The sequence below is a fragment of the Chiloscyllium plagiosum genome, unplaced genomic scaffold (genome assembly GCF_004010195.1).
Source record: "Chiloscyllium plagiosum isolate BGI_BamShark_2017 unplaced genomic scaffold, ASM401019v2 scaf_1881, whole genome shotgun sequence".
NCBI lineage: Eukaryota > Metazoa > Chordata > Chondrichthyes > Orectolobiformes > Hemiscylliidae > Chiloscyllium > Chiloscyllium plagiosum.
Genome location: NW_025214201.1, coordinates 2,483 through 27,119, shown reverse-complemented (window position 1 = coordinate 27,119; position 24,637 = coordinate 2,483). Strand labels below are relative to the sequence as shown.

Genomic DNA, 24,637 nt, shown 5'->3' with positions numbered 1-24,637 from the left:
TGGGCTGTGGCAGGAAACTGGAGCGCCCGGAGGAAACCCTCTCAGACATGGGGAAAATGTACAAATTCCACACAGGCAGTTGCCAGAGGCTAGAATCAAACCCAGGTCCCTGGCACTGAGAGGCAGCAGTGCTAACCACTGATGGAAACATTTATCATAGAAACTGAAATGTTCTACAAAATAGCCTATGATTAATAAGGCTGATTTTTTAAAATGAAAGTTTTATTCAGATTTTAAATGTTTAACAGGTTATTGATCTATTACAAAGATACATAATAGATGATTATAAAATGCAATAAATCTACAGGCAGAAATTATTTAACAAGAATATAGAATCTAAAATGTTGATCAATAACAACTGAAAAAAAAGAGAAATGTCAAAGAAAAGGACAAAAAGATGAAACAGCAGCTAAACCTTCTCAGGAAAAATATCCCCATAGAAATATGCATTTTTGGTGGTGGTGGCATGCCTAAGAATTGGCTGTTAAGCACAGAGATGCCAGTTTTCATAAGGAGATCAAAGTGTATCAACATTTCAAATCACTAGTGTCAATCAAACCATGACCACACATTTCTGAATAAGCTTGGAAAATTCAGCACACAAAAAGAAGTTGCCACAGTCAACCAAAAACAGAGATTACTGGAGAAATTAGAGATCTGGCAGCATCTGTGAAAAGAAAACAGTTAATATTTTGAGGATAGTGACACTTCTTTTGAACTGTTTTGAAGAAGGGTGTCTGGACTCGAAACGTCAACTCCCTTTTCTGTCCACAAATGCTGCCAGGCTTCCTGAGTTTCTACAGCAATTTAAATTTTTGTTTGTTTCAGATCTCCATCATCTGCAGTTCTTGGTTTCATTTTTGCCTTAGTCATAGTTAGTTTGATAGCTGACAACTTATGCCACTCACATTTCACACTAATTTGAGTCTTAAAAACACAAAAGGAACAAATTTTGCTTAGTCAGTAAAGTGTGGACTTCACCATAACCTATTACCTTAAAACAAAGTAGTTCGCCACAGGTAACGAAGAACAACAGGCATCTCTCTCCATACAGGGAGAGAAGGACAAACAGACAGACAATTGGTTTAAGATAGCTTGAGGCACACCACTGTTCGAGGATTGGGCATGATGATGAAATGGAGTCGCATGAACTATCACAGCTGGTACAGGGAGGAAGTCAATATTACTGACATCATTCTGCAACACTCTCTAGCCATATTGTCAGCTGAATTAACCAACCCCCAAATCTTGTTATAATTTCACAGGAAGTGAGAACCACATCAAAAAATGACTCTAGATCAAGGTGTGCCAGTAAATCAGCCTTAAACAATTGTATGCAAGTCTAAGGAGGCCTAAGGGTTTGAATTGAAATAGTTTCCCCGATTCCTCTTTCGCTCAGGTTGAACTGCACATTTTTTGCAAAACCTTGCCTATTTCCAGGTTCCATTCTCCAGGCAACAGAACAGCCTTTTAATTTATTTTCAGTTTTTTTTAAGACATATCACCTTCAATCAGGAGGGGTAAAAGCAACTGGTGCATGCATTAAATAACTGGCATAAAATGTGCTATGACCAAACTACCCAATATTACAACTTGAACTTTTCCTAAAAGCAATATAATCCAGGACAGCAGATAGCCAAAATTGCCAGCTTCGCAAACCAACTGTGAATTGTATAGGCACTGAGTTGGCGATTGAAAAGCATCTTGGGCATAAGCAGAATTCTTCAACTTGCAATCAGAGATTGAGTAAAAGGTAATGAAAAATTTGCTCCAAAGCCAGTTCCTAAGGTTTTTATGGTTGACAACCTTCATAATGGCAACTGAAAGCATTTAGTGGCCAGTGAGGACACAAGCTGCAGTTATTTGAAATGTGTATTTGAATTTAATGATTGAGCTGAGCTAGTTGAAAGCAACATTTGATACAGATAATCTAAACGACCAGCCTTTTCACTGACTACAACTTTGAGATGTCATGTAGTGGTTGTTTGTATAAAAACAGTTTTTAAAACTATACCTCTGTCTGATTTAGATTTGATTTATTAAACTCCTAGACTTCAACAGTCTTTGAAATTGAGTTTTACATATAATTGATATCAAGCACATGTCTGATAATGCAGTGATACTTAAGCTAGGCTCAATTCTACAAATGCTTAATCTAACTGGAGTTTGAGAATTCTGCGATTTACAGCTAACCTCAGATTTGTACTCCCAAACAAGTGTGAAGGTCAATAGTTCACAACATTTATATTTGTATTATTTAAATTGTTCAAGCGTTTTGTTAGATTAAGAAAGTGTCAGATAAAGGTTAAACAATGAAAAAGACAAACATTTTGCATAATTTATGATCATTTTACATCACAAAGCTATATACAAGTATCACTTTCCAATACAAAGATACTTAATTAAATATTATTTTATAGTGCAAATTTCATTTTTAAAAAACACCAAATTTAAATGTTTACTGTTAGTGCGAATATTTGTTAATTCATCATCGAATAAATTCATTATCAAGAGTGATGTGATTTCCAGGAACCAGAAGATGACCTGTACAAACGATACAATTGTGAGAAAATGTTTTATAAAATTGACTACAAAATGTTAAATCTCAAAATGTTTGAACAGTTTCAGAAAATTATATAGTCACAATTTTAAAAAGAAAAAAATCTCCAATTCTAACCAGCTTTTTAAAAAATATTCTACATAAAACTTAAGTTAGGCAACTTTTAAATCAAAGAGTGATGATTTAGACCACCTGCCTACATGTGCCATGACTCAGTTGCAAATATTCTCACCTTGGAGTCAGAGGATTGCAGATTCAAGTCCAACTCCACAGGCTTAAGCATAAACTTCATTCTGAAAAGCTAATACAGTTACTAAAGAGCTACTGCACTACAAAAAGGTATCATCTTTCAGATCAGGTGTTAAACAAAGGCTCCATATATGTTCTCAAGTAGATTTAAAGGATCTCATGGCACTATTACAAAGATGAGTTTGCCTTGCATCTGGACAACCCTCAATCAGTATCATTAAAACAGATCATATGGTTATTATCACATTGCTACTTGTAGTGCTTTGCAGTGTGCAAATTGGACCATTTCCTATATTATAACATTGCATAAAGTACTTAATTGATTGTACATAAAGCCCTTTTGAACATCCAAGAGTTGTGTAACACGTTACAACTAGTCAAACTTTTTCAATGTTAGTCCATGTTAACTTGATAGACAATATACTTATTACAGCCATCATTTTCAATATACATTTCACATAATTTTTAATATTCAATCGACAAAGTCAACAACTCTTTGTTAAATACTAAAGAACTGAAGATTTTAATTCAAAAACAATAATGGAAAAATAGTCGTATCAATCACTAAGTTTATTTTAACATTTAAGCTCAATATGGCAGTTATTTACAATTTCTTGGATGTTGATTACAAACAACAGATTTCTCGACAATCTCAAATGACAAAACTCACTTTTGAGTCCCGACTATTGCATGTTATAGTTTTATTTTAAGATTAGATTCTCTGTAGTGTGGAAACAGGCCCTTCGGCCCAACCAGTCCACGCTGACCCTCCAAAGAGTAACCCACCCAGACCCATTTCCCTCTGACTAATGCACCTAGCACCATGGGCAATTTAGCATGGCCAATTCACCTGACCTGCACATCTTTGGACTGTGGGAGGAAACCGGAGCACCCGGAGGAAACCCACGCAGACACAGGGAGAATGTGCAAACTCCACACTGACAGTCACCCGAGGCTGGAATCGAACCTGGGTCTCTGGTGCTATGAGGCAGCAGTGTTAACCACTGAGCCACCCACAAAACAATTTTGGGAAACAATTTTCCAAGCCCAACTTCTACCCAGAATACTGGCTTACACATCTTAGATTGAAAGATCTTTGGAAAGCAGAAGATATCATCTTTAGTCCATCTCATACATGTCTCCAAAAGAGAATGAACTTGGAATTTTTATGATACCTTTCACACTATGTCACCTATTAAGAGGAGGTTCTTGTATACAGATTACCAGGAGATGAACTAATGCAAGAGCTCATAAAATAGAGTATTACTTACCCTGGATAAGGGGGTGGAGGTGCATCATATTGTCCAGTTGCCACAAGAGCCTGTTCATAGGAAGGTAGAGCTGACTCTGGATCGGTTGTAAACGGCACAGGATTCATGCAGGTTTCCTCAATCCGCCTGATAAAACAAGGCAATTAATAAGCCCGCATAAGCAAACATAGTGGACTATTTTCTATAGGAATGGCGCAGTCACTGGATATAGAAATGTTCAATTTCAAACAAAAGCTCAGGTTGTAAAATACAGTAAAGACAAGTAGTACAGAAATGAAAATTGATTAACAGAAGGTGAAAAATAATTAAAATCTGTCCACAGTGCTTGGCTAACCAGGCACACTTAAGGAGATGTGACTCATGAAAGTCCACATTTATATTATTTCTAGCCAAGTTGCCACAGCAAGTCAGAATTTCTCTTATATACAAGAAAAAATAAACAGTAAAAAAGTGCTAAAGGTGCAATATATGTACAAGTTTCAACATTCATGAAAATAGTAAGCATTAGTGGGCTATATATACTACACCAAAGTGATACCAAATAGGTTGGTTTGACTAAGTGTTTTCATCAAAGTTTTCTATTAGCAAAGTATTGGTATTTGCTGCTGACTGTACAAGGCAAACCTAACTGGCACATACAACATTTATACAGCAGAGCCTTATGTCAGAGCAAACAGCAAGATGTCCATTGCGATGTCATTATCGATTGTAGCTTTGTCAGCAATCAGAATAATCCCAGAGGTCAGTCTTATGCTGATATTCAAACTTATACAGTTTTAGAAAAGATTTGAAATAGTTCTTTTCTTGTACATAAATAAATCCATACAAGTTGTGGCTTCTCCTCCAAAACGTTTAGATTTTAGCTCAAGTCAAATTGTTGGAACTTTGTTGTTGCTATTGTGCTGATCAATAGAAGCAAACATGTCAGCATCCACCACTATGGAGGATGGAAGTACAAGCCATTATTGCAAAATACACTGTGCATAATATACTGCACAAAATTATAGAAATTGCTCAGGAGTAAATCTGATTTGATGAAAGTCACAATTGTTGAGCTGAGTTTAAGAGATATTTTTAAGAAGTGTGAAAATCAGATGTTGTTTTCAAACTGAGCAATTTGTAACATAACTTCAGGTCAACTGAGAGATGGAGCTGATAATTAGGTTCAAAGCCACTTTGATACACATAACAAGAACAAGATATCATCCCCACAAAATTTATTACCTACACAAGTTACTTAGGGGAGATTATACTCAGCCATGTTGGAAATAATCATTTATCAAGCAGGGTCAAAATATTTTACTTGCTGCTCACCATGACTAAATCAAAACTCTGCAGGCCTATAATCTGGATCTGCAATAGGAATCCCTGCAACAAGATAATTGCACCCTTTCATGATCTCTGTTTCCTGTGGTTTTCTTGTCACAGAATTCAACAATGGCAAACAATCTCACTTTAGGTTGTTTGTCAAGCTGTCTGTAACCACTTGAGGTTAAAAGTTAACATGCTCCCTATAGGTAAAAGCTAATTTCCTTAGGTTACAACTTTCAATTTCAGTGATAACTTACATCGAGCCTTATTTTCCCAGCCCCTTCTTCTATCATATGACTAAATAGCTTACTTGAAGATTTTGATAAGGGTTGAAGGATGAACCCTATCTGAAAACTGGAAGTATAACAGACTTGAAGACCTAAGAGATTAAGGCATAGGAGCTGAAGTAGGCCATTTAGAACATTGAATGGCAGAGCAGACTCAATGAGATCCTGATTGACCTAGTGATCCTCAACTTCACTTTCCTGCCTTTTACCCATAAACCTGACAATACTGGTTAAAAGGTCGGTCTATCTCAACCTTAATTATAGTCATTTCTTCTTTAGCATGTTATTTGCATTCCTGTGCGTCCCTGCACTATACAAGAATTGCACAATACAAATAACAAAGCGTTGACGATGCAATTGCGCTAAAGCCAACATGCGTTTTAAAATTTCACACTTTAGAAACAGCATCCCTATTCGTCAATTGTGTTACAACAAATTCGCATTGATGAAACATGCATTATAGCAGAACGACCTGTACTTTATAACCTAGCCTCTACAAATCTCTGTGGTAAAGATTTGAATTTATACAGGTATTTTCACAATCAATTGATGTCACAAAGTACTTCACAGCCAATGAGGTACAAACGTAATCACTAATTTAAAAAAAAATCATCCAGAGAATGTAGACATGGGCAGGGCCAACAATTATTGTTCATCCTTACTTCTGAGGGGGATGGCTCATAGCCTTAATATTACAGCTTACAACAGTGCTGCAATGTGTAAAACAGCCTCCCTTTGTGCTGTAGCCATTCTATTAGAAAGTGCTTTTTCACACAAATAATAATGTAAATCAACCCCAGTAGGTTGCACATGCTAGTAGACAACTGTTCTTTGCCTCATTGGGATATGTTTGTCATGAGTCATGAGCTACTTTCTCAAACACCTGGCATTGTTCATCAACTGTCTTCTTTGCTGAATTCCTTTCCCAGCCAATTCTGCCTTCACCCCTTTATAATTACTCTTATAAAAGTTTAGCACAGTTGTTTCAGATTCAAGTTCCTCACACTCAAACTGAATGTTTTGGTAACTATTTCCTCGGGGATATTTTAATCTGAAACAATTTATTAAACCTGTTTCATTACACATTCCCAGATCCAAATAGTCTGATCCCTGGATCAATATACACATACTGTTCTCAGAAACTATCCCAAATACACTATGAATTCTTAATTTCCATTCCTATCAATTTATATTTCCAGTCTACAAAAATTAAAAGTTACCTATAATTAATACGTTGTCTTTCTTTTTTACCTGCCTTCTGTTCCCCGATTCTATATCTGCCCTACAATATAGCTTCTGTCAGAATCATAAAATCACAAATCCCTATAGCATGGAAACAGGCACTTCGGTCCAACAAGTCCACATCGTCCCTCTCAAGAGTAACCCACTCAGACCCATTCCCCTACCTTCTATTTACCCCTAACTAATGCACCTAATCTACACATCCCTGAACACGATGGGCAATTTAGCATGGGCAATTCACCTAACCTGCACATCTTTGGATTGTGGGAAGAAGCCAGAGAACCTGGGGGGGAAGCCCACACAGACACAGGGAGAATGTCAGTGTGGGGTTTGCACAGTCGCCAGAGGTTAGAATCGAACCTGAATCCCTGGCGCTGTGAGGCAACAGTGCTAACCACTGAGCCACCTGGTCCTGTCAACTACTCCCATCAGTGTCTCTTTCCCTTTATTACTTTCATCCACATAGATTCTACATCTTCTGATCGATGATCATTTTTCTATTGCATTAATTCCATTCTATATTAAAATGCCACCCTGCCACATTTTCCTTCTCTCCGTCTTCTCGAAAAGGCACATACCGTTGTATGTTTACATCCAAGCTTTGATGTCCTTGTAATGGCTGTAAGATCATAGCCACTCACCTTTATTCATGCCATAAATTCTGTAAGTATATTAAGGGAAAAAGAGTAACTGGGGAGAGAATAGGGCTTAAAGATCAATGTGGCTGTCTATGTATTGAACCACAGGAAATGGATAGGATACTAAATGACTTTCATATCAGTATTTACTGTGGAGAAGTACAAGGAAATGAGGGAACTTGGGGAAATAAAGTGATTTCTTGAAAATAGTTCATATTACAGAAGAGGAGGTGCCAGGATCAGATCAGGTTTTCCCAGAACTTTATGGGAAGCTGGCAAGAGAATGCTGGGCCCTTTGCTGAGATATCAATGACAGCTGGGGGGAGGTGCGATAAGACTGGAGGTTGACAAGACTGGAGGTTGACTACTGTGGTGCCATTATTTAAGAAACACGACAAAGAAAGCCAGGGAACTACAGACCAGTGAGTAAGCTGTTGAATGGGATTCTGAGGGACAGGATCTATATGCATTTGGAGAGACAAGGACTGACTAGAGATAGTTAACATGGCTTTGTGCATGGGAAATCATGTCTCACTAACTTGATTGAGGTTTTTGAAGAGGTAACAAAGAAGACTGATAATGGCAATGCGGTAAGACATTGTCTATATCGACTTCAGCAAAGCATTCAACAAGGCTGCGTATGGCGGACGGGTTAGTAAGGTTATATCACAGAAGGAACTAGCCAATTAGACAAGGTAGGAGACAGAGAGTGATGGTACAGAGTTGTTTATCAGACTGAAGGTATGTCACCAGCAGTGTGCCACAAGGATTGGTCCACTGCTTTTCATCATTTATATAATAAATGATTTGGATGTGAATATAGGAAGCATGATTAGTAAGTTTGCAGATGACAGCAAATCGGTGGTGTAGTGGACAGTGAAGATTATCATCACAGAGTACACTGGGACCTTGATCTGATGGACCAATGGACTGTGGAGCGGCAGATGGAGTTTATTTTAGATAAATGTGTGGTGTTGCATTTTGTTGTAAACCAGGGCAGGACTTACACACTTAATGGTGGGTCCCTGGGGAATGTTGTAAAACTAAGAGACATGGGGGTGGAGGTGCATAGTTCCTTGAAAGTGGAGTCCCAGATAGCTAGGGTGGTGAATAAGACATTTGGCATGCTTGCCTTCATTGGTCAGAACATTGAGTATAGCAGGAGAAAGTGAGGACTGCAGATGCTGGAGATCAGAGCTGAAAAGGTGTTGCTGGAAAAGCGCAGCAGGTCAGGCAGCATCCAGGGAACAGGAGAATCGACGTTTCGGGCATAAGCCCTTCTTCAGGAAAGAAGGGCTTATGCCCGAAATGTCGATTCTCCTGTTCCCTGGATGCTGCCTGACTTGCTGCGCTTTTCCAGCAACACATCTTCAGCATTGAGTATAGCAGTCAGGACATAATGTTGTAGTGTACAGGACATTGGTTGGGCCACTTTTAGAACACTGCTTCTAATTCTGGTCACTCTTCTTATAGGGAGGATGTTGTTAAACTTGAGAGGATGCAGAAAAGATTTATAAAGGATGTTGCTGGGACTGTAGGGTTTGAGTTATAGGGAAAGGCCAAAAAGGCTAGTTTTTGTTTTCTCCTCCTTGCATTAGAAGCTCAAGGACATGGATAGGATGAGTAGCCAAGGTCTTTTTATTAGGTTTGGGGGGTGTGGGGCGGGGGGGGAAGAGAACAGAGTCCAAATCTAGAGGGCATAGGTTTAAGGAGAGATCCTCAGATGCTGCCTGACCTGCTGTGTTTTTCCAGTGACTCTCCAGCATTTGCAGTCCTCACTTTCTCCTAGTTATAGGGATATGGGCCAAATGCTGGAAAAATGGGACTAGGTCAGAATGGGATGTCTGGTCAGTGTGGACGGGTTGGACCTAAGGGTCTGTTTCATTGCTGTACTACTATATTAATTCATTTAGTTTGTTCAGAATTCTATGTACATTTAAGAAAGCTGTTAATTTTTGACCTCTTTTTAAAAAAACATTTGTACATGTTCTATCTTTTCCTGTCCTACTCTATTATCACCTAAACAGCTGCCCTGCAATGCCACCATATCCTTTTGCTTTGTAAACCTACACATTCTCTAATTAGTTTAATGCCCTTGCGAGAGTGCTAATTATTCAATTTACCAACGCATTGGTCCCAGTATAGTTCAAGTGAAGCCTAATCCACCAAAACTACTCCCTTCTACCCCTGTCGTAGTACTAGTGCCCCAAAAACTGAAACCCATTCCATTCACCAACCACACGATGTATACAATCTATCCAATGCCAGTTTGCAGTTTGTTAGTGATTCATGTCCTGTTGATGTCTCACCCCCTCCCACCCCCCCCAGCAACTTCCCAAACATCCAATGTCTGTTATGATGATCTGGAACATGCTACTTCAAGGGACAGTGGAAACAAACTGAAAAGTAATTTCCTATGGCTAATCCACCTAACCTGCCCATCTTTGGGCTGTGAGAGGAAACCAGAGCACACAACTGATACCCACACAAACATGGGGAGAACATGCAAACTCCACACAGTGACCTCAGGCTGGAATTGATCCCAGTGCTTGATGCTGAGGCAGTTGTGCTAACAACTTAGCCATCATGCCACCCATACTGCATTCAGTCCTGCCTGTTAGCAAGCAAACTCCAAAACTTAAAAGTTATGAACTATGATTTTATTGCTTGAAAGGTAGATGGAGATGATGCACCACCTAGTGGTCAAACGGTGGTATAGTCATGATCCTTAGTGGGTAAAGCGCAAAAAAATTTCTCCTTCCCTTTTCAGGTGCAATCCTCATAAGAACTTATAAGTTAATCTACCTTTTCTTCTTTACTGATGTGGACCATCCTGCTGTGGTATTTCTAGAAATTTCTATTTAAAGCTTCAAAAGAACTTTTGAAGTTCTCTACCCGAGATAAATGCAAAGACTCATGACTTTCAGACAGAAGATCCTTCCTTTTTCTTAAATGGGTGACCTCTTATTTCTGAAATCAAACCCCCAGAACTGTGGATTAAAGACAGACTTAGCCACAATTCCTTGATCGAAGCATTAACATTTCAGATTTCACACAAATGTACGGATGGCCTCACTGACTGAAACATTTCAGTTTACTAATGCTCTTACAGTTCTCAGAAACGTACACATATCACAATAGGACAAAGCCAATATGGAATCAAAAACATTTTCATGCTAATTTTTCAAATAGACATTGCACATGTGTATACATAAAGGATAAAGTATATGTAAATGTGTCAAAACCTACCTTGCACTACTTCGATCTTTGTGTCTCCGCTGCTTGCAGTAATACCAGATAAAGAACACCAATAGAATTAAAAATAACACAGTGCCAAAGAACGCAGTCAGAATTGTAGTTATATCAGTTGTAATGCCTGAAAAAGGAGGGGTAAATAAGTAATATTAGCAATATTGAGTTTTATTTCATTTTACGTCCTCTTTTTCACAACAACTACACAAGATTGCCATTATGAGCTATAAGACCTCTCCTCTTGGTATGCTCCAGTGATTAATACAAGTTATGATCCTTTTATTCTTAGACAGAGGTGAAAATGTCAATACTTGGTCCATTAGACCAATGCAGTACTATTTGTTTGCAGATAGCTTGAGGCACTTAAATACAAAACATGAAATATGGGCATTACTGGTAAAGCTGCCAATTATGCTCCAGGTGTCATTGAGCTGTCTTCCTGAATTACTCCTGTCTGTGTGAAGACCATTCTCTTATGATGGTGTTGAATAGGCAGTTCCAAGATTTTGACCAAGAAAGGATTATTGGAGAACTGGGTAGGATAGTGTCCAAAAGCTGATGGTGTATCACATGGACTAATAGCCCTTCCATGCACCTGATGCCCTTGTCTTTCCAAATGTTGCAGGCAGTGTATTTCAGTAGGACTGCCTTATTTGGTTTATTTTTCAGAGTTCAAAAATGTTCTTGCATGTTGTTCAATTCAAATAAAACTAAAAAACGTGTGCCCTCAATCAGGAAGTAGCAAGATAATAGAATTCAAACCGATAGAATCTTACAGTATGGAAACAACTCAACCGTGCTGATCAAACATCCCAATCTGACCTGGTCTCATTTGCCAGCACTTGGCACCATGTCCCTCTAAACCATTCCTATTCATACACCCATCTGGATGCCTTTTAAATGCTGGAATTGCACCCAGCCTCCCTCACTTCCTCTGGCTGCTCATTCCAGATACACACCACCCTCTTGTGAAAAAGTTACCCTTCAGATCCTTTTTAAATTTTTCTTCTCTCACCTTAAACCTATATCCCTAGGAATAAAGACTATTCACCCTATCCATGCACCTCATGATTTTATAAACCTCTATAAGGTCAGCCCCCAGACTCAAAATGTTCCAGAAAAAATGCCCCAGCTCATTCACCCTCTCCCAATAGCTCAAACCCTCCAGTCCCAGCAACATCCTTGTACATCTTTTCTGCATCCTCTCAAGGTTAACATGGGTGACCAAAATTGTACACAGTATTCCAATAGTAGCCTCACCAATGTCCTGGACAGCTACAACATGACATCCCAGTTATTACACACAATGTTCTAACCAATGAAAGCAAGCGTGCCAAACGCTTCTTCGTATTTAGTCTACCTGTGACTCCAATTTTAAGGAACTATGCACCTGCACCCCTTTAAGTCTCTTTGTTTGGCAACACTCCCCAGGGGCTACCATTTATTCAAGGGAAACTAAATATGGGCAACAATTGATGGCTCTATCAGCGATGCATACATCTATGAATGTTAATTTTTTTTGTTCAAATTCAAACTGTCAGAATACAGATTCAGGTTCTCCTGATGGCTCAAGATATTTAGCCATCATGTAGCAATACACCAAAGAGGCATCAGCTGTGGAACACATTGTGTTAAGTGATGTCAGTCAAGAAGATGATCAATGCCGTACAGTTAGCTTAGCCACTATCCAGTGGATCTTGCGAGAAACAAGAACATCAGGGAAGACTATGGTCAAGCTCATTGATTTTGGCTTATAACACTCACTGCTAAGTTTACCTGAAAAGCCATCAATGAGTCAATTTTTTAAAGACAGGAGGAGAAGAAAAGGATTTGGTAAGAAAGAGCAAAATCATTGCAATGTGTATCTGGCTAATCCTTGTGGTCAATTATACACCATTTTGCCTATCTATACAGTAGGACAAAGTTGAACTTACTTAGCAGAAATGCTTTATGAACATCCTCAAGTATCCCTGAAGACATTAAACATAACTGCTGACTCATGAAAGCCCTTGGACTGTGACTGACCAAACGGAAGTCAGCTCATTTAGGAAGGTACTAAACATATTGGTGGCTTTGTCAAAAATATACAAGAGGTGAAGTTGGCTATCAACCGAAGAGCACAAGCCTTCAAACAATCTAGGTACCTCATCCTCGTGCACCACCTGTCCCACGTGTGGCAGAGTTTGCCGATCATATACTGGACTAATCAGCTATTTCTGAACCCATCAAGCCAGTCAAAACAAATTATCTTAATATAGAGGAACTCCCAAAAGAGGGCTTCATTTGAAGTACTTCCTATCATAAAATCACTAACTTAAGTTCAAAATTGATTCAGCTTTTGTTATTCTTTGCCATGGTTCAGCAATCTTCACAAACTTTCACTTTCACATCTCAGTAAAATGTACAACTCACTTGTTTTGATCTCACTGCCAAAGTCTCTGGTATGTAGGAGTACACCACATGCCTTAAGGAGAGACTTGGCTATTTCTTGAGAGGGGATAGCAGTAAAGCAGAATAGAAGATGGTCAAGTTAACCTTGAGTGATGTCACATATGACTATGGTTCACTAAAATTTACATAATTAATTGCTTCACAAAAGAAAGGAGGCATTTCCCCTGAAACTTCCTGATTTGTTTCTCTGGTTCATAAGATGATAATACAGTATATAGAAATTAGGATCGTAGTAAGATGTTCAGTTCCTGAAGCCCAATCTGCCATTTAGTAAGATAATAGTTCATCTGATGGTGGCCTCAACGCCACATTTCAACATATCCCAATGATTAACAAGTGACAGAAAGGTTAACAATCTATTAACCTTCTCTTTAAAAATATTCAAATGATGTTCCTCCAAAGACTCAACAAAGGAAAACAACTTTTCTTAATCTTCATCTTAAATGGAAGACTCTCCTATTTTTAAAATGTGTCTGCTGGTTTCCATTTGGGGGAGGTGATGGGTTAGTGATATTACTGGTCAACTATTAATCCAGGTAATGTCTTGCAAACCCAGGTTCAAATCTCGCCACAGTAGATGGGGGTATTTGAATTGCGAATCTAATGATGACCACAAAACCATTGTTGATAGTCAGAAAAACCCATCTGGTCCGGAGCACCCGGAGGAAACCCACGCAGACACGGGGAGAACGTGCAAACTCCACACAGTCAGTCGCCTGAGGCGGGAATTGTGATGACCACAAAACCATTGTTGATAGTCAGAAAAACCCATCTGGTTCATTAATGCCCGTTAGGGAAGAAAGCTGCCTTCTTACCCAGTCTGGCTTATCCATAACCCCAGAGCCACAGCAGTGTTGATGACTCTTAACTGCCCTCTGGGTAACTACGGATAGATAATGAATGCTGGCACAGCCTGTGACACCCACATCCTGTGAATGAACAAGAAAAGGGAACAAACATAATTTCAGCCTTCACCCTGTCAAGTCATCTCAGGATTTGACTATCTCAAGAAATTCACGTATTCTTTTAAATGCCAATGCGTGCAGGAATGAACCTCTTCTGAACTGCTTCTAACATGTTTATTTCCTTTCTCTCCAGATGTTTTTCACCCTGTTCAACTGGAATTAAAAAAATGCTTGTGATGTTCCATTCCTCTGGCCATTTTGTTTACCTATGTAATCACTGACTGTACCTGAAGAGTAATTTTGTGATTCACGTACAAGGACATCCACTGTACATCTGAATTCTGAGATGTCTCTCCATTTAGAGAATATGCTGTTTTTCTATTCCTTCTGATGTCGATACAGTAATTGGCAACACTGGGACTACCATAGTGTTAAGGGTTTAGAGGAATTTGTTAAGTGTGTACAAGACAATTTTCTGATTCAGTATGTGGATGGACCCACTAGAGAAGGTGCAAAACCTGACCTACTCTTGGGAAATAAGGCAGGGCAGGTGACTGAAGTGTCAGTGGGGGAGCACTTTGGGGTCTGTGACCATAATTCTATTAGATTTAAAATAATGATGGAAAAGGTTAGACCAGATCTAAAAGTTGAAGTTCTAAATTGGAGAAAGGCCAATTTTGAGTATTAGGCAAGAACATTCAAAAGCTGATTGGGGGCAGATGTTCGCAGGTAAAGGGACGGCTGGAAAATGGAAGCCTTCAGAAATGAGATAACAAGAACCCAGAGAAAGTATATTCCTGTTAGGGTGAAAGGAAAGGCTGGTAGGTGTAGGGAATGCTGGATGACTAAAGAAATTGAGAGGTTGGTTAAGAAAAAGAAGGAAGCATATCAGATATAGACAGGATAGATCGAGTGAATCCTTAGAAGAGTGTAAAGGAAGTAGGAGTATACTTAAAAGGGAAATCAGGAGGGCAAAACGGGGACATGAGATAGCTTTGGCAAATAGAATTAAGGAGAATCCAAACAGTTTTTATAAATACATTAAGGACAAAAGTGTAACTAGGGAGAGAATGGGGCCCCTCATGGATCAGCAAGGCGGCCTTTGTGTGGAGACGCAGAAAATGGGGGAGATACTAAATGAGTATTTTGCATCAGTATTTACTGTGGAAAAGGATATGGAAGATATAGACTGTAGGGAAATAGACGGTGAAATCTTGCAAACTGCCCCTGTTACAGAGGAGGAAGTTCTGGATGTCTTGAAACCGGTAAAGGTGGATAAATCCCCAGGACCTGATCAGGTGTACCCGAGAACTCTTTGGGAAGCTAGAGAAGTGATGGCTGGACCTCTTGCTGAGATATTTGTATCATCGATAGTCACGGGTGAGGTGCCGGATGACTGGAGGTTGGCTAACGTGGTGCCTCTGTTCAAGAAGGGCATAAAGGACAAACCAGGGAACTATAAACCAGTGAGCCTGACGTCATTGATGGGCAAGTTGTTGGAGGGAATCCTGAGGGAAAGGATATACATGTATTTCGAAAGGCAAGGACTGATTAGGGATAGTCAGCATAGCTTTATGCATGGGAAATCATGTCTCACAAACTTGAGTTTTCTGAGGAAGTAACAAAGAGGATTGATGAGGGCAGAGCGGTAGATGTGATCTATATGGACTTCAGTAAGGCGTTCGACAAGGTTCCCCATGGGGGACTGATGAGCAAGGTTAGATCTCATGGAATACAGGGAGGACTAGCCATTTGGATACAGAACTGGCTCAAAGGTAGAAGACAGAGGGTGGTGGTGGTAGTCTAGTTTTTCAGACTAGAGACCTGTGACCAGTGAAGTGCCACAAGGATCGGTACTGGGTCCCCTACTTGTTGTCATTTACATAACTGATTTGGATGCGAGCATAAGAGGTACAGTTAGTAAGTTTGCAGATGACACCAAAATTGGAGGTATAGTGGACAGCGAAGAGGGTTACCTCAGATTACAACAAGATCTGGACCAGATGGGCCAATGGGCTGAGATGTGGCAGGTGGAGTTAAATTCAGATAAATGCGAGGTGCTGCATTTTGGGAAAGCAAATCTTAGCAGGATTTATACACTTAATGGTAAGGTCCTAGGGTGTGTTGCTGAACAAAGACACCTTGGAGTGCAGGTTCATAGCTCCTTGAAAGTGGAGTCACAGGTAGATAGGATAATGAAGAAGGCATTTGGTATGCTTTCCTTTATTGGTCAGAGTATTGAGTACAGGAGTTGAGAGGTCATGTTGTGGCCACTGTTGGCATATTGCATGCAATTCTGGTCTCCTTCCTCTCGGAAAGATGTTGTGAAACTTGAAAGGGTTCAGAAAAGATTTACAAGGATGTTGCCAGAGTTGGAGGATTTGAGCTATAGGGAGGAGGCTGAACAGGCTGGGGCTATTTTCCCTGGAGCGTCGGAGGCTGAGGGGTGACCTTATAGAGGTTTACAAAATTATGAGAGGCATGGATAGGATAAATAGACAAAGTCTTTTCCGTGTGGTCGGGGAGTCCAGAACTAGAGGGCATAGGTTTAGCGTGAGAGGGGAAAGATAGAAAAGAGACCTCAGGAGTAACTTTTTCACGCAGATGGTGGTACGTGTATGGAATGAGTTGCCAGAGGATGTGGTGGAGGCTGGTACAATTGGAACATTTAAGAGGCATTTGGATGGGTATATGAATAGGAAGGGTTTGAAGGGATATGGGCCGGGTGCTGGCAGGTGGGACTAGATTGGGTTGGGATATCTGGTCGGCATGGACAGGTTGGACCGAAGGGTCTGTTTCCATGCTGTACATCTCTATGACTCTATATAAAACTTTTCACTATCCTCATTGAGTATATGTGACAATCAAGGCTATTCTATTTACTCAGAGTGGACAATTTGACGTATTTTCAGTACAGAGCTGAAAATGTGTTGCTGGAAAAGCGCAGCAGGTCAGGCAGCATCCAAGGAACAGGAGAATTGATGTTTCGGGCATAAGAGGGCTTATGCCCGAAACGTCGATTCTCCTGTTCCTTGGATGCTGCCTGACCTGCTGCGCTTTTCCAGCAACACATTTTCAGCTCTGATCTCCAGCACCTACAGTCCTTACTTTCTCCTCGTATTTTCAGTACACCAGATTTTTGTCCGCTCACAGCCTATTTGAATCCCTTGCAGATTCCTTATGTTTTCTTTACAACTCATTTTCCTATCATTGTATGATCAACAAACTTAAAATTGAACATGTAATTGCTGTCATCCAAATCATTCATATTAATTTTAAGTAGCTGAGGTCCCAGCATTGATCTGTTGCACTCCATTTGTCACATCTTAACAACTTGAGAATGACTGATTCTTGTTTCCTGCTGGCTAACTAATCCTCTATCCACATTGTTATTGTCTCCCTACACTATAAGTTCTTATTTTCCACTGTAGCCATTGACGTAGCACCTTTTCAATGGCTTTGGAAATCTAAGTTCAGGTCATTCTGCTATAAACATGTGTTTCATCAGCATGAATGAGCTCCAACGCGACTGACAAATTGTGGATGTTGTTTGCACAACACAAACTTACTACTGAACGGGTATAGCGATTTTCAATGAGTGATCTTCTACAGCACAATTTTGTATAGAGAGGTTGGTGAGGAACGCAGTTGTCGCATTACAGCAGAACGACCTGTATAGCACATCCATATGTATTAAGATTGTATTGAGATTTGCCAAGTGTTCTCTATAACTTCCTTAAATCAAAGCTTCCAACATGTTCTCCAGAAGTTGTTCGCTGGCCTGTAATTTCCTGCTTTCTGTTCCTTCCTCCTGTTTCCCCTTCCTTCTTTAATAGAGGAGTCACATTCACTATTCTTTAACTTGATGGGACCTTTCCAGAACCTAGGGAATTTTAGAAAATTTAAACCATTCTGGTAATAACCCACGTCTCATTAACACAAATTGGCTGTAACGCGATTGATGGATTGTGGACGTTATTTGGATAACTTGGGCTTCCTACTGAACGGGTATAGCAATTTTCTATCATGATCATGTACAACATGATTTTCTACAGCTGTTTTCTATAGTGAGGAGTTGGAGAGGAATGCAACATTATCACATAATGACCTGTACCTATGTTTACAGTAGCCTCTTCTTTTAAGACCTCAAAGAGGCCCATCAGGATCTGGTGACTTCTGAACTGCTGGTCCTAGTAATTTTTACTGTCCTTTCCCTGATGATATTAATTGTTTTAAGTTTCTTCTTCTCTTCCAAATTTTGATTTATGACCATTTCTGGGATGTTTTGTTTCCACTGCATTGACGGCAGATGTAAAATCTCTGTTCAATACATCTGCTATTTCCTCTTTTTCACTATTAACGCTCCAGCTTCACTATCTGGAGGACCAACATTGACTACTGACTGTTTTCTTTTTAAATATCTGTAAAAACTCTTAACATTTGTTTTTACATTTTTCATGCTCGAGGCACCTCTCCCTCATGATTAATCTCTTCCTCATTCTTTATACTCTGTCTGATCTCTTAACTTGTGACTCATCTTTGCAGGATTCTTATTTTTAAATCTGAAATTATCTGCAATGTAATTAGTTAACCAAAGATGATGGATTCTTCCTTTGGAGTTACTTTTCTCTCACTGGAATTTATCTTTTCCGAATAGTGTGAAATATCTCAAGTCTGCCACTGCATCTCTACTGACCTTTCCCGAAACTTAATTTGCCAGTTTCCTTTACCAAAGTCTTGTCTTCACACCTTCACAATACTTCTATTTAAATTGAAAATGCTAGCTTTAGAGCCATTCTCCCTCAGACCGAATTTAATATTTAATTGTATAATGACCATTTCTTCCTAGATGCATCTTCACTTTGAATGAATGAATGCATGATTGAATTAATTAAGTCTCAATGCACATTATCAGATCTAGTATAACCTGCTCTCTGGTTGGCTCTAAAATGAACTGCTATAAGTAATTATCCCAAAAAAATTCCATAAACTCATTATTCAGAGTACCTTTGCCAAGGTGAACATCAACCATGATTATCACCATCCCTTTATCACATGCTCAGTTAGCTGGACAACTGGTTTGTAATGCAGAGTGATGCCAACAGCGTGGACTCAATTCACACACTGGCTGAAGTTACCATGAAGATATCTCATAAAACTACAGTAATTCAGACAAGATTCTTAAGTTGGGAAGGTGATTGAATTTCAGTCTTATAAATGGAATTTGAATAGATATTGTCTTAAGTAAAATAGTGTAAAAATATTTTGAGTAGGGACAGTAAATTTCATTTTAGAAGCCATCTCCAGTTTAAAACACCTTCAGGCAGCATGTGAATAGAAGGAACTAGAATTGCGGCTACAAGATAGAGGAACAGTGTTTGTTTAACATTCCAAGGTCAGGTGAGAAAGAAGCTGCTCGCAACTCGTTAACTAAAAAATTCTAACATTAGGTGTAACCATATAACTTTATATATAAACTAACCTGATATTAGAACTGACATTATGAATTTTATAGCAATTAGTAGGAATTAACATCTTCTTAAATCTCCTTTAATAACTACAAGAATAGGATCACAAGACCTAAGATTGACCATGAAGTTGTCCATTATTGATCGTGTATTCACAGGATTGGATGTGTATATCAGAAAGGGATATGGCAACCAGTGATATAAATATTGCATGTAATCACTGTAATGTGGTATGAATAAATAACCTGCACTTTATTGGGCTCTGATCTGAGCCATGATTAAGATGCCAACTAGGCTTTACATGAAAGCCAGAGTTGTCTCTGGCCTTTCCCACAAAGAGGTCTGAACATATATAACTTGCACTGCTGAACACAAAACTGGATACCTCTGACGTCTCTCCCCAGTATATTTAGATTAAGAAAAACTTCAGTCCTGTCTTTTTACTAACCTCAAAAATAAGCAAACAAATTTGCATCTCATTGCTATTTTTGGAAGCTTATTGTGTGCAAATGGGTAACTATTATAGAATCCCTACAGTGTAGAAGTCAGCCTTTTTGCCTATCGAGTCCACACCAATCCTCTGAGAAACATCCCACACAGTCCCACCTCCATAACCCATCCTTGTAACTCTGCATTTCCCATGGCTAATCCACCTAGCCTTCACATCCTTGGATACTATGAGCAATTTAGCACGGTGAATCCACCCAACCTGCACATCTTTGGACTGTGGTAGGAAACCAGTGTGTCCCATACAGATACAGGAAAAACATGCAAACTCCACAGTGACAATCACCCAAGGCTGGAATTGAAGCTGGGCCCTGGCGCTGTGAGGCAGCAGTGGTAACCATTGGCAACCACTGCGCCAAAACTACAAATGCTCTAAATTACAAGAAATGACAAAATTTCAAATTTGAATGTTTCTGACCTAGGAGGACAAAGTGGATTCATCAATGGAAGATGCTGAAATAGTTGAAAGTATTTCAAAATTTACTGAAGCGATAATGTAGTAGAGATACAGTAGTTTCACTGCAAAAATAGAAACTATTGCACATGAATAGAAAAGCATTGATTCTTTGTTAATACAAAGAAGTGTTTGAAAATCATATCGCAAGTACCTTTGTTAACATTTGTGGTTTGCATGCAAGTAATCCTCAAACAATGCCTCAAAATTCCAGCAAAGGTATTATTGTCAATGCACTTTTTTACAACTGTCCATTTGGGTAATTTGTGTGGAGAACCAAAACTACCATCTATATATAATTCAAAGGAGCCACAAATAAATACAATAAAGGAATTCAAGAGAAATGTCTTTAACCAGCAAAAGAGTTGGAATGTGAAATGCACTACCACAGACTGTAGTTGCACTCAAGGGGAAGCATGATGTGAGGGGGGGTGGGGGGGGGGGAAGAGAGGGGGGAGAGGGGTGTGTGTGTGTGTGTGTACGCGTGCGCAGGAGAGATGTAATTACATAACTTTGTCCATTTTATTATAATTTTAAGCAGAACAGACTTAAGGTACTCCATATCATGGGGCACATCAAGATCCAAAAAAAAAAACAGGGTCTCGAACTCTATAGAGACCAGTATGCTTATGCATGGAACAGGATGCTCAGGTTCAATATTCTAACTAAGAGAAGCTCCTGGGCTTATGATTTCTGTACCTGCCTTGGACCGTAGCAAATCACACTTGTAATAAAAAGAAAAAATAAATCATACCTGGTTTGGCGTAAGGGCCCTTTGTTGTGTAATGTTTCCAAAAGATACTCTAAAAGAAAAATCATGATTTTAGAAAGTGCTAGCTAGCTTTCTTCTTGTAACAAGATATGCAATTAAAACTTTCATCTTGCTCAGTAAACGTACAATCTTATTCAACTCTATAAACTACTGATTTCAACAAGATAAATGCAAAACTTTCAAATGATGCAAATTCCCATCTGGGCAGAAAGTAATATGTACATGAAGGACAAGGGCTTGTTTGAATTCAGACTGATATTCCCATTGTTAAAAAGAAGTATGTTGACACCACTTTCCAGACTCTTAAGAACATCTGTTTGGTACTAAAGAACTTGAGTAATGATTAAAAAAAGACATTTTATGAAGCTGTTCAGCTTGCATTCGTTCGGATATTCACAAGAATACCAATGCAAACATTTTATATTTTATGAGAGGTCAATGCTGACTGGTTGGTCAGTGGATCGAATAGGCAGAGAAACTAACATGGAAAATCAGTTAGATGATGATTGACAGTTAACTGGCAGGTTTTATTTAAAATCAGGCAGATTAATTCCAGCTGGTCAACACATTTCCCATCAGTTCTAACAATTTAAAATGTCTGTACAAACTCTTACAGCGTGGAGATTTGATAAACAAAAAATCTTTTGCTCGGATAACTTTTCCTGAACTGAAAAACTGATTATTTTGCTGGAAGGTTGTGATGGTATTGTGCATTTAAGACAGATTTGTTCAATAATGTTTCTCTTAATCTTTCTCCATGTTGCCACAGCAGTGCCAGAATGTCCATTGCAGAAGTAGTGGGTAAACAGTTATGCAATCCAAGTGTTTGTCAAATTAACAAAAGAAGCATGAGTGGGTGGAATCAGGATCTCACACACCTAGGATTTTGATTTTGCTTTCAATTGGGGTTGGAATTGGCTGTCGAAGCGGCTGGATATAGCTCGCTCTCTTTTGTAGCTAAAACTTTAATTCTCTCTCTGCTGCTAGGTTTTTTTTAAAAACAGTGTTCCTTTCTTCTGGACTGGAGGAGATAGCACGAGGAAATTCTGTTTTGCTAAATTTGCCAAGGACGTGTTTTATGTGCTGCTATATTGGAACAGTAAATGATCAGCAGTTAAATAACATTATTTTTATTAAGTATTTCAATAGCGTTAAAGTTATGCCAATTTTGTTTTTGTCTTTAACTATGGTGTAGAAATAAAGTGTGTTTTACTTAAAACCTAGTAGACCAATTGAATCACATGTGGAACACACAGTGCCTACACTTGCCTACAAATAAATTAAAAAGTTAGGGTCTAGGCTATCTTCTTAATATGTTTTGAGGGGGTTTGGTTTGGTCCATAGCAAAGGAAACCATTCGCCTAAACTGAATTTCTGAACCGTCTGAACTGGAAGTCAAAACTAAACTAGCAGCCCCTGGTCTAATGCATTCCATGAGAAACAGGTCTTTCATGGAATAACACAACCAACTAGCCTTGCATATTTGCGACATTTACTTAATTTGATGCTGTAGTTATAAGTATTTACTTAGACAACTTAATGTGCTCCATTCCGTATTCTTTTTACTTCTCGAGCAGAACAGTCAAATTATCTCCCTTTCTTTGACAATCTCATTGGGAAACTTGCCAAGGTTCACAATTCCGGTCTACTTCAAGCTGACCAATACTGGTCCATATACGTATTGGGAATCCCACAGTTTCTGCATGCTTGCAAGAGCTGAGCATAGAATGGATCTATTGCAATACTACCTTTTGGGTATAAAAATGGGCTAGATGATTAAGGTTATCAACAATCTCATAAATAGGTCCCAAGCCTAATTGCACACCACGCAAGCTTGCTGCTGAAATAAGATGTATTTAAAATATCCTGTAAAATAAAGGTTACCCAAATCAAAGTTTCTTACAGATTACCCTGGAAGGATAAGCTAGCTAAAAGATTTGAACAACAGGTGAAGCCAATTGTTTCATGCTGCTACTATGCAGCATTAACACATATCCACCACTAATAAGATGCTACCTTCATGCCAAAAAGATGCTCAGTTACATAAATAGGTATTGTGTGAATGTCAATGTTGGTGCAATGCTAGGAATATAAGCTGTACTGACCACTAGATTTTGGAACATATCTAACAGCAGATTGCTTTAGCTGCTTGAAACAGGCAAGGTACTGACCATACCCAACCACCCTGCGCTTGCAAAATTCAAGATAGTGTCAAATAATAGATGTGATTCCATGACTGGACAACATTTGCTAAATAATCTTGAGTGTGGTAAGAATTATGCTGAGAAGCAATTCAAGGTGTCAGTCAGGCTTGCAGGGTACATATACACAAGGACGCTGTTCTTGACAGACAGATCCACATTGCTCCTTTTTCAACTTAAAGTAGGCATCAGCCTAATTTTGATTCGTTCCTCAAGGAAATGCCCTGACTGATATAAATTCAGACAAAACTTGCCAGTTAACTGTCAGTCATTCATCATTTAATTGGGGCATTCTCTATGGCAACACCTGTTATACCAATCACAGGCCATTTGTAGAGCAATCAGCACACGCTTCTCGTATCATAGAAAATGTTGTTCCCCTTTACACTTTCATTCTTGTAAAGTGTCATAATAAATGCAAGTCAAGAAATGTTTTTTCTTCAGTAATACTCTTAAGAGCATTTAAGCATAGTATTGGAAAACAGTCAGCAACTTAATGAAAAATACTGGCACACATTCTTTTCAGGATATAAGAAGGGAGATATAATCCACCAATTTGTAGAAGTATTCATTTACAATACCTAACCAACTAAATAATATTTATGATATGCTTTATATTATGTAAATAATTTAGATTACTGTTGTATAAGGTTGAATTACTTAACTGTCTTCCTATCATCTTCAAAAACTTCACGTGCCTCTTCAAAACTACATATTTCTTCAATACATTCTCGTTCAAGATTTCCTTGAGTAAAAATTTCAAAATCCCATCGATTGTATAGGAGACGTCGTCCCAGGAAATTGCGAGCTTCATTTCCCCTAATAAAGGCTGTCAAAGTCAAAGTAAAATCAAATCAGCATGAGCAGAAACTAAAATGTTAATACAAACACAGCAACCATGGAAGCTTATAACCAGCAAAAGTCATGTTACCCATATCTGTACTAGCACTTTGTTAAAGAGCAGTCTAAAATAAATCCAATGTTCTGCTCTCCCTGACTGCAATTTATCTTCTGCTGAACTATTTAACTAATTTCCCCTGCTCCAACCAGTCCCAATTTGAAAGCATCT

The 24,637-nt window shown here is 38.9% G+C and overlaps 1 protein-coding gene across 1 annotated transcript; it reads right to left on the bottom strand.

The window, feature by feature from the left end:
• Nucleotides 1-237: 237 nt before the first annotated feature.
• prrg4 (proline rich Gla (G-carboxyglutamic acid) 4 (transmembrane)) lies at nucleotides 238-24,422 on the bottom strand (the record flags this gene model as incomplete). Its single annotated transcript, XM_043686409.1, has 5 exons — nucleotides 238-2,544; nucleotides 4,081-4,206; nucleotides 10,808-10,934; nucleotides 21,350-21,398; nucleotides 24,234-24,422. Coding segments are annotated over 5 exons (528 nt in total), but the record flags the coding sequence as incomplete, so codon positions are not given.
• Between the last annotated feature and the right edge of the window lie 215 nt (nucleotides 24,423-24,637).